The 10,000-nt window shown below is 46.3% G+C and overlaps 1 protein-coding gene across 5 annotated transcripts in view; it reads right to left on the reverse strand.

Annotated features, from left to right (window-relative positions):
• The window catches only part of LOC122631466 (importin subunit beta-1), a 13,077-nt gene extending 5,184 nt beyond the window's left edge, over nucleotides 1-7,893 (reverse strand). For 2 of the 5 annotated variants that reach the window (XR_006327712.1, XR_006327713.1), the window contains exons 1-7: nucleotides 7,099-7,888; nucleotides 6,410-6,468; nucleotides 6,149-6,331; nucleotides 5,634-5,987; nucleotides 5,214-5,363; nucleotides 3,282-5,143; nucleotides 2,338-2,683 (exon numbers count right to left, since the gene is read on the reverse strand). Coding sequence is in view for 3 of the 5 variants with exons in the window: in XM_043817180.1 (XP_043673115.1) it covers nucleotides 2,958-3,024; nucleotides 3,282-5,143; nucleotides 5,214-5,363; nucleotides 5,634-5,987; nucleotides 6,149-6,331; nucleotides 6,410-6,468; nucleotides 7,099-7,159 (2,736 nt within the window). In the remaining 2 variants the exon portion in view is untranslated. Of the gene's footprint in view, nucleotides 1-366; nucleotides 2,684-2,911; nucleotides 3,025-3,281; nucleotides 5,144-5,213; nucleotides 5,364-5,633; nucleotides 5,988-6,148; nucleotides 6,332-6,409; nucleotides 6,469-7,098 lie in introns of those variants that run through there. The other 3 variants (XM_043817181.1, XM_043817180.1, XM_043817182.1) reach the window with 3 other exon arrangements.
• Nucleotides 7,894-10,000: the final 2,107 nt, after the last annotated feature.

Below are 10,000 nucleotides of genomic sequence, written 5' to 3' on the forward strand. Positions count from 1 at the left end.
TCTCTCTCTCTCTATTTTTCGTACATTTCTTACTCACTTTCTCACTTACTCTCCTTTCCAAGAATCTCTCTTCCACTCAATTCTCTCACGTTGTCACGTTTTCTCTCATATTCCCTAGACACGCTTTCTCTCTTTCTCTCTCTCTCTCTCTCTCTCTCTCACTCACTCTACCTCACTGCTACGTGGAATGTTCAAGAAAAAACAATACTCGCGCTTCGGCGTCGATCGATTTCGATATTCAAATCGATTCGATTCAAAGGTTCGTGATCAGACGTACTATTAACGCAATTTTTGGAAAATTCTAATTCGAAGGAATTTTCTCTTTTCGATTCTGATCGTCACCGAAGAATCTAAGAATATTTTTTCTTTTATCTTTTTTTTTTTTTAGATTATCTTTAGCTTTTCTTGAAAAAATTAAAGCATGATATGTCTAACGTGTACTACTACGCAACGTACGAAGCAGACTTTACAAAAATCACAGGAGCAAAACAAGTAGAATATATGAAAAAAGAGGAAAGGTTTTCCACCGGCAATAGTATTTGGAATGCATGGCACAACCACAGTCGCGTATCAAATGTTGATTTTATCGCGCGTTAATTTGGCCCTTTTTCTTTTCTCTTTTGGCTTTTTATTTATTTTTTTTTCTTCTTTTTGAGCGACCTACCCTGCGCTCGAATCTTCTCTAATCGCGCGAAAATACGTTTGCCGAAGAGAAAAAAAGGGGAGGAAAAAGATTCGACGAGTTTTCCAAGGAAGAAATAAGTTCTAACGAGGGAAAAGAGGATAATACACGTTAGAGTTCCGATCTGACTCGCGAAACTCGTTCGGTATTTGAAATATCCCAGTTGGATAAAGGCACCATCTAAAATCAAAATTCCAATTTCGTTGAAAGAATCGATCGAGATATTACGATGCTGAATCGAATCGCTATTTTCAACGTAGACTCGATTTTATTTCGTCGAAAGGATTACATATTCTTGAGGCAAGAACACTGGGCTATGTCAATTACCCTCTACGCATTTACGCGATCATAATACCAATGCATCGAACGAGTACTCTCCACTTTCGTTGCGAGCCACGAATCCAGGAAGACGATATTTCTTGTAGTAGTAGTAGCTGTCGTTGGTACTGTTGTTCGCGAATTACATAAACGATAGAAGAAAACGTTGCGAAGATATCTCTCGCGTTTGAAAGAAAAAAAAAAAAAAAGAGAGAAAAAAAAAGTAAGAGTCGAAAAATCTCGTTTAGAAATAAACGTTGGTAAGCGGTAAGAGAATAGATTCGATGGCAGTGGAAAATGTACCCCCTTCTCTTTTTAATCGTTTTACATATTCGATTAAGTAAAAACCGATGCGAATCGGCGAATGATCGTATTATGATCGCATAAAAACTTGTTCTATTTGTCTCTGTAATTTACTACGTATGTCAGAAGCGGAGATGGAGTGCGGTCGTCTTTTTCTCCCGGTTCAGGCTAGACGAGGTCTTCGATACAACTAAATCACTTGTTGCCAGCAAAATATTAATTTTTAATGAATCAATAGCAACAGACATTCGCATACGGGGTTGGGGGGTGGGGGGGTTGGGGTGGGAAATGAACATACACATCGTCGTACAACGGATCATTGGATTCGCGCGCAAAACGATCGGATCAGGGGTTACCAGCTTGTCGAATCTTCTTGTATATTTGTTTCTTTGTTTAATTCAGTCTCTCGTTCTCTCTTCGTCACACTCGCTCTCGTTCAGACTTGCTGATTAATTCACTCCTTGTATCACATGGTCTCACAGCAAAGTTTTCAGACATACTAAAATAACAAGTACACGCCTCGCATCCTGAGCATTACTCTTACTCGCGTGAGTCGCGATACGATTCTTACCGTGGGACTTTAATCAGAATCCACAGGAGTAAGGGGTATAGTATAACGTCGTGCGACGTGCGTAAACAAGGATACACATAATTCGACTAAAATTCTCACAGCCTCTCGCACTGTCGCTCTCATACTTTCTCTCTCTTGCACGCACACTCATACCTCATATATTCCATTTCACGTCTTTTCTCTCTCTCTCTCTCTCTCGCTCGCTCGCTCGCTCGCTCGCTCGCTCGCGCGCACGCTCTCGGTTCGCTCGTATCTCATCACGTACAACATCTCGCACTCTCTTCCTTTCACCGCCCACTAACATCGTCCATCGAAGTCGTCCTTTCTTTCTCTCGCGCTCTCATTCTCTCTCTCGTTCTCTCTCTCTCTCTCTCTCTCTCTCTCTCTCTCTCTCTCGGATTCAACTTCACGCGGAGCTCTCAATCACGCGGATAGAAGCCGCATACTCGATTTTCAGGCATACTTGCATCACGGGAACATCATCTCAGCAGGCCTCGGCCCTGGCTCACTCATTTTGGCATCATCCACTTGCACTCGTATTTTTTAATCATCTATTGTCGGTATCCGGCAGACAGGTATTTGTCTCTGTCGAGCATATGGGCTGTGTTCGACCCTGTATACCCTCGCCGGTACCCTCGCATACCGTTGCCAGACAGGGACACGTGCAGACTCATCACCCCATCCTCATCGCTTCGGAACTCACGCACATCCATCAACTCGCATCCGCAACATCCAATCTTGTTGTCTTTGTATTGTTTGATAGCGTTCTAGTCAAATCAAATTGCACGACAGTACAACCGTGGGCTGATCTGTAAACAACAAAAGCGAGCCAAATATCAGTGACCGTCGCCCGCGAAAAGTAGGAAATTAGACTTTTTTTTTTTTTTTAATATATCGAGTATCTCTCTCACTGTAATTGTTTGTTCAACGCGACGTACCTAGGCGCGATCGTGCGAGTCTAGAAGAAAAAGTAGAAAGCACGTGGACGCTCTAATCTTGCCTTGAATGACCCTTTGTCTCTTTTCCCCTTACCCACCCACCCTTTCACACACACACACAGGCTCGAACATATTCCCTCTTTTCTCACACATATTCTTTCTCTCCTACTTTCGTGCGATAACAGATGGCACGAAATGCATACGAAGAAGAGCTGAAAGGGCAAAAGAAAAAAAAAAAAAAGAAAAAAAAAGAAAAGAAAAATGAAAAAAAAATGAGAAAAAAAAAGAAAAAAGACGATTCGAAGACACTTTGCGCACGCGCACGCGCACGCGCACGCGCACGCGCACGCGCACGCATACGCACACGCACACGCACGACAAAAAAACAGACACATTATATACACTTTTGTACGCTCGAGGACGTTCGTAAGCTATCATGCTCGTAGATGTAATAAATGAGAATACTCACCAACTGGACGTAGTGTTGTTAGCAGCGGCCTTAGCCTTTCGAATCTCCTTAACGGCCCAAGTGGCCAACGTCTTCGTTTTGCTGTTACGCGATTTCTTGCCCTTCATTAATAACTCGTTAAGCGGCTCGGTGTCGACCATCGGCAATAATTTCGCTCCGAAAACGGTGACGAGATCGCCGATAAGGCCAAGCGCAGCCGATATGTTACCGTCGGAATGCTCCCGATCTTGAGCGATCAAGGTAATAAATTGAATGATGTACGGCACGTGCGGTTCGACCAAAGCGATCTCGGCCTCCGGGCATGTGTTCGTAGAATCACCACGGAAACCCTGCACTATTCCTGTGTAAGCTTCCAATACGCCCTCGCGTAACTCGTTAAGATAATCGACCATGTCGTAATCGGATCTATCGACGTTCGCCTGCGAGGCCTGTACCAACGTTTGCAAGACAATGTCTAAATACTTTTTGAATTCCGGACCGATGCTCAGGGCGATGTCGCCAAAAACCGAAAATATTTGAGGCTTGACCGAACGATGTACCGTGTTGTTTCCTAAATTCTCCAACAGGAGGGTCATTATCTCGTCGCAATACGGAATGATCTTGCTCTTGAGAGCACGGCAAATATCACCGGTAAGGCCCACGGCGACGCAACATACTTGATACTCGGCGTGATTCTTCAGGCCGAGACAGAGATAAGGCTTGAATACGTCCATATATTTCAAAAAGCGCTCTCCCAAAACTTCGACCAAAGTCGAGACGGCCATCAGAGCGTCCTCTTGGACGCCTCCGGATTTGCAAGAATTCGAATTGAACATCGCCAATAGAGCGGTCATTATAACGTCGGATATCTGTGGCGCGTCTTCCGGAGTTACTTTACGTAAGACGGACTGCAGGGTGGCGCATAGCAACGATTGGAGATCGTTGTACTGGGCTCGATCCGAATGGCTTTGTATATGCGTTTCCATTTGCAATACCTGCTGCAATCGTTCCAAAATGACCATCGTCGTCTTTTGCACGGTGACGTAACAATCCCGCGGAGAATTCTTCACCATCTCCATCAGAGCTTCGTACGCAGCGGATCTCAAGTTCGCTTGAGCCCCGTCTGATCTGTCGGTAGTCTCCAACAGTCTCTGAATTATGAAATCAAAGTATTGCGACATGCAGTAAGTTTCTGGCTGATTCTCGTCCTCGCAGGCCGACTCGTAACTCGCTTGGGCAAGACCCGTGAACGCCCAGCATACGTTCGCAGCGACCCGAGGTTCTGCCTTAAGTCCGTTTACCAAAGATTCCAACAAAGGTTTCAAATAAGTTTCGTTAATGGCGGCTTCTGGAATGATCTCGCAAATACGTCCGAACGTCCACGCTGCGGTGTCCCTTACGACCACGCTGCTGTCGTACATCAGCTCGATGAGCGTAGGCATCGCCTGTTCGACCAACGGTTTCAAAGTGGTAGGCTCTACGCCACCTAGGATAGAACCGAACGCCATTACCGCTGCGTCTCGATATCTCCAATCGTGACTCTTGATGTTATCCTTGACGAACGGAAGAACGAACGGAACTATGGCTTCTTCGCAACAAGTGGAAAGCAGCATCAAGCATACACCTGCGGCTTTCGAAGGATTCCAATCGTCCTCGTCATCGAATTCTTCTTGTTTCGTTAATTTTTTCATGAGTACCGGTACTAAAAATTGTAAAGCACCTTTCGCGTAGTGCCTCGAAACTTTCAACGGTGGTCGACCGACTTCAGAAGCATCCCCTTCTTCCAAGGCTAAATCAACTTCTTCGTCCGACACGTTGGACCAAAATTCAATTCCCTGCAGTGCAACCTCGTCGATATCCGACTTCATAGCCTCCAGAGTAATCTGTGCGAGATACGAGACGTTTGCCAAATTTTTATAAATAAGATGCGTAGAGTATCAAAGCATTACTTACAGGAAACAATGCCGGTGCCATGTAAAGTTCCATATACTGATAATACAAAGACATAATTTTGACGAGGCATTGTAAAGCCGCTACTTTAACTTGCGTGTTTGTCGATTGTGTCGCTTCGCACACTACTTCCATAATAAAATTCCTCTCGGACTGTAAATATGACGATGGAAGAGAAAACGTATATATTATGCATACATACATACATACATACATACATACATATATATATATATATATATATATATATATATATTATATACACATAAAACACATATGACACGCACGCACACACACACGCGTGTATGCATATACGTGCGCAGTAAAGTCGTTAAACGTAATCGTTAAAGACAATAGTCGTTAAAAATAGTAGATAGATGATCAAACTTTTCAAAGTTGCGCTATTAATAAACAAATACAGACCTCTATTTCAAAGTTTCCTTTGGTAAATTCTAAGGAATTGTAGAGAGCGCTTGTAGCTGCAAGTCGTACGTGATTGGACGTACTGGAACCTTTCATGCCATGAATAATCGCTGTGAGAATTTGATTAGACTGCGATACCAACACTTCGCTTTCTATTTCTTGACAAATGTAACCGATAGTCTCTAAGGTAGCTTCTTTCATCATTTCTGTACTATTAGGATTAACCACATTGTTTACTAATAGAGGAATTAAATTGCTCCATTGACCGACCGGCAATTCGGCAACAGCGACGTAAGCTACGCACTGTGCCGCGGAGCTGGGCCTGTTGTTTTCGGTTCCTAATGCTCCCAAGATCTACAACAAGGATCATTCTTTTCTATAAACCGCTTACTAAATTGTCAAGTAGTAGGCGCGTTTGTAAAACGAATCGAGCTTTATGGAGAGCGAGTTACAACAAAGACGTAACAAAGTCTATGCTTCTTGGAAGAAAAAGAGAAAAGAGAAAGTAGTCGTACATTTTTCTTTATATATTCCCTCGTGTCGGCAGGGATAGCCAACCAACGTTGCTGGTACTGATACTTCAGCGTCAGATCCTTGGAGGTAAGTTGATTCTTCAATTGCAGCCCAGCTGCCATACGAGCCACCGGACTGGCTGTCGCCGTAACCAGTACTCCGCTGAGCCGTTGAACGAACTCATGCTAAAACGTGGAAGAATATATTTGATAGAGTCTCTCGGAGGCTCCATTGCGAATAGTTAGACCTACGGAGATACTAACGAAATTGGATAGTGCCGCTTGTTCCAAAAAATTTTCCGCCGCTTCCAGTTCATTTTTGTCTGAAAATACATATCGAACGGTTAATGTCGGGAGAAAAGATTTAAGGCGCTATCGCAAGGTCAAAGGTACGTGCAACTCGTTGAAACGTTATAGGTTAGTCACAGGCGATCGGTTCGTAGGAGGACGTACTCGGTAGAAACGGAAGATGGCCAAAGTTGGATGGCCATCGTCGACGGGAACGAGTAACCGCCGGACGAGACAATAGTTTTCCGGTCGCCGAACAAAGCCCATAGCAACAGCCAAGTCGAGCATGATCGGCGACATTATTGGATGCGCAAGAAAATCGGGAGGGAAGGTATCGTCGATTAGGCCGTAAAAGCCGACGATTCGATCGAAACGATTCGTAGATTGGGATCGCGTTGGGATCACGCGTTGCGCTAATTCACCGGACGTTTCGAACGAAGGGACGCGCACGCGGTCGCATCCGACTCGTGCAAGCGAAATCGCAACGAGCGAAGGAGGAACCGGAGTCGCGGCTACTAGTATCGAATTTTGATGGAAACGAAAGGGGGGAAAGGTTAAGACGAGGATCGGGCTCGACGGAAAATATCGCGCTTAAAGGGCTCCTTTGGAGGGAGCTAAACTAGACGACGGTTAAAAATGATCTTTTTCCAAACGGATCGACTCACCCGAGGAGACCGTCCTCTCGAGGACCTGGATCAATTGTACCGTCGTTGGATCCATCTGCATGGCTTCTAGTAACTTCCGCTCGACCCTCTCGTCAGGATATATATCACAATCGCGACACGAGACTCTTTACGATATCGTCCTAACGCGAGACGTTTTCTGATCGCAACCGGCGGATACCCACATGTAGTCACTACCGAATCAACTGCCCCGACGACGTCCCCCCTCTTCTGCTCCCTGTCTTCGCGTTCTCTCTCTCTCTCTCTCTCTCTCTCTCTCTATCTCTCGGACGCTCTCGCTTCTCCCCTCAACGTGCGGCGTAGTGATATCCCACGAGCCTCCTCGATATCGCTCTCGCGCTTCCTATCGTCGCGAATGCACGGGCTCGCAGCGAACGACGACGAGCGTTTCGCTACCTCTCGATCGGCGAGTTCGATCGACGCAAAGACCGTCAATTTCTTTGGCACGAAGGACGTAAAAAACGTGACGAAGCTTTCCTTCCCCTCTCGCCCTTCCTTCTTGCTCGCGCGATCGTCGGCTTCCACTGGTCGACCGAGTGAGGACTATTTTCTGCGCGTCTCGACCCGTCCCGCCCGAAGACGCATGCGCGTTGCAGGAAAGCAGCGACCTCTTTGACGCAAGCGCTACCAGTAGCGCTGCTGCTGCCGCCGACGAGAAGATTCCGACCGTTTGCACCGGCTGATCTTGAATCGCGTTTGAATCTTTCAACCGTTTTCCCTGACAAACGCCATTGGCCTCTCGACGCCGATGGCAATATGGCCTCGAGAACTTTGATCTTTCGAGAACTTTAGGAAAGAGGCGTAAGAAAGGACGCGCTATGGTCTTTTACAGCCAATCGTCGAATTCGATCGGCGATCGAGAAAAGTCGGGATATGCGTACGAGTACGTGCTCGTAGTCGAGAAAGACTATCGCTTCGATGTCGATCTTCCGGAGAGCAAAGGTTCGACGATCTTTACGACGGAAACGTATCGCTTTCGACGAATGGGAATCTTATCTCGCGAAGGGATAAGAGAAGCGTCCCGTCTCTCCGGCGAGGCTGCGATAAAAATGCGGAGAGACGTATCCGACCGATCGCGGACGACGTAAGGAGTACGAGACGGAGGTGGGTACTCGAGCAGAGGGCAGTGGTTCTCGCGCGAAGCGTCTCTTCCCTCGGTCGATGTTACAGAGCTCTGCGAACGGCACTCGGATCGATAGGAAGCTCCTCGGGGACGAATTTCAGCGACGTTCTTGCGCAACCCAGACGAACCGACGATACGTTCGAATCTCTCGACGTACGAAAACGGTTATGCAGATTTCGATGGGTTTCGAAGGAGCGGAACCGGATTTGTATGAAAATCCGAGAGAGAGAGGGAGAGAGAGAGAGAGAGAGAGACGGCAGGTGCGGTCCTGGGTCTTCTCATACCGTGACTTACAATAAAGGATCTCGTAGCGAGCGAGACCCCTCGAGGAAGGGGACCTGGCGATCGCTACGATCCGGGGACAAAGGAGGGAGAGAGGGAGAGAGAGAGAGAGAGAGAGAAAGGAAATCCAGAACGGGAATTCGAGGGCTATCGAAGAAGAGAAGGAAAAGCGCGTCGATCGTTTTAGTAGATTTAATGAAACGATATACAGAATACATTCGCTTTCATAATGCATCGCAGCGCGTGCATTGCGCGTGCCTTACCATCTATATCACATGTCAATTTTTTTATTTATAAAATATAATCGTTATCATTTTTGTTCTCACGTTCGTGCCTTTTTTTAACTGCTTCTCCGTCATATCGAAAGCGTATATAGATACATATATCTAAAGGTGCGTGCGTGTGTGTGCGCGGGCGCCTCTACGCGTATGCTCTTTTTGTCTCTTCGCGTCCGTGCGAGCGCGCGTACACGCGCCTCTCCTTTGCGTACACGACATACCTATATACATATATTTCTCTATACGTATATAATACGTATATAATACGCGAACACGTATTTATACGCGCGCATACGTACGCGTATGGACACGCTCAAGCGAGAAGGAATCGCGTGGCTCGGTACCGAATTAACGCGAATCAGGCCGCGAAACGTCTTTGCGAATGTGCACGCGCGTGGTTAATCTTTCGTATAATATGTTACAACGATGCGTGTTACGTATGGTACTTTTTTCTCTTTATTTCTTTTTTTCTTTTCGTATATAAAGCCGAATCTACGTTCGTTTCGAACGAAAGGACGAACGAAAGGACGATCGTGCCTCTCTCTCTCTCTCTCTCTCTCTCATCCTACGTAGGATTTTTCCCTTCTTTTTTTCTTAGTTGCTCGCACTAGTCGGGGCTAGTTCGTCCGTTCGTTGCCAAAAGACGATCGCTCGATCTCGCGCGACTTCGTCGAGCGTCGTCTCGAATCACTTACGTTTAACGTCGTGGATCCTCGTGATCGATGGCTTTGCCAAAAGATTACGTGGGCGCGTGTTACAATACAAATTTATACTTTCGGTATAACGTCTAGAACTTGCGATGCGGTGCTCTCTTTATTGTGCAATTAGGAGAACGCGATTACTAGATAGTCGCGCTTTATTCGTTATCTTTTTTTTCTCTTTTCTTTTGCACGCGAAAGGAGAACGAAAGGCTCGTACGGCAGAGTGGATCGATCGACGTAAAAATATCAGCGCGAAAGCGAAAGGGTTTTTCGAGGATTCTTCGACGATTCCTCCAAGTCTATCGAATCGTTAGGAGAAGATATAGGACGGAGCGAAGATCGCGAGACGTCTCTTTGACAGCGTCTCGTCGTTCGTCTCGTAACGTTCGTCGAGGGGAAAAGGAAAGGAAGCTATGGATGATCTCGAAGCTAGATGCGCACGGGACCGACACGAAGGATGACTCGTCGCGTCGCGTCGCGTCGCGTCGTCGTCGATCGAG

The sequence above is a fragment of the Vespula pensylvanica genome, chromosome 9, assembly GCF_014466175.1.
Source record: "Vespula pensylvanica isolate Volc-1 chromosome 9, ASM1446617v1, whole genome shotgun sequence".
NCBI classification, from domain to species: Eukaryota; Metazoa; Arthropoda; class Insecta; order Hymenoptera; family Vespidae; genus Vespula; species Vespula pensylvanica.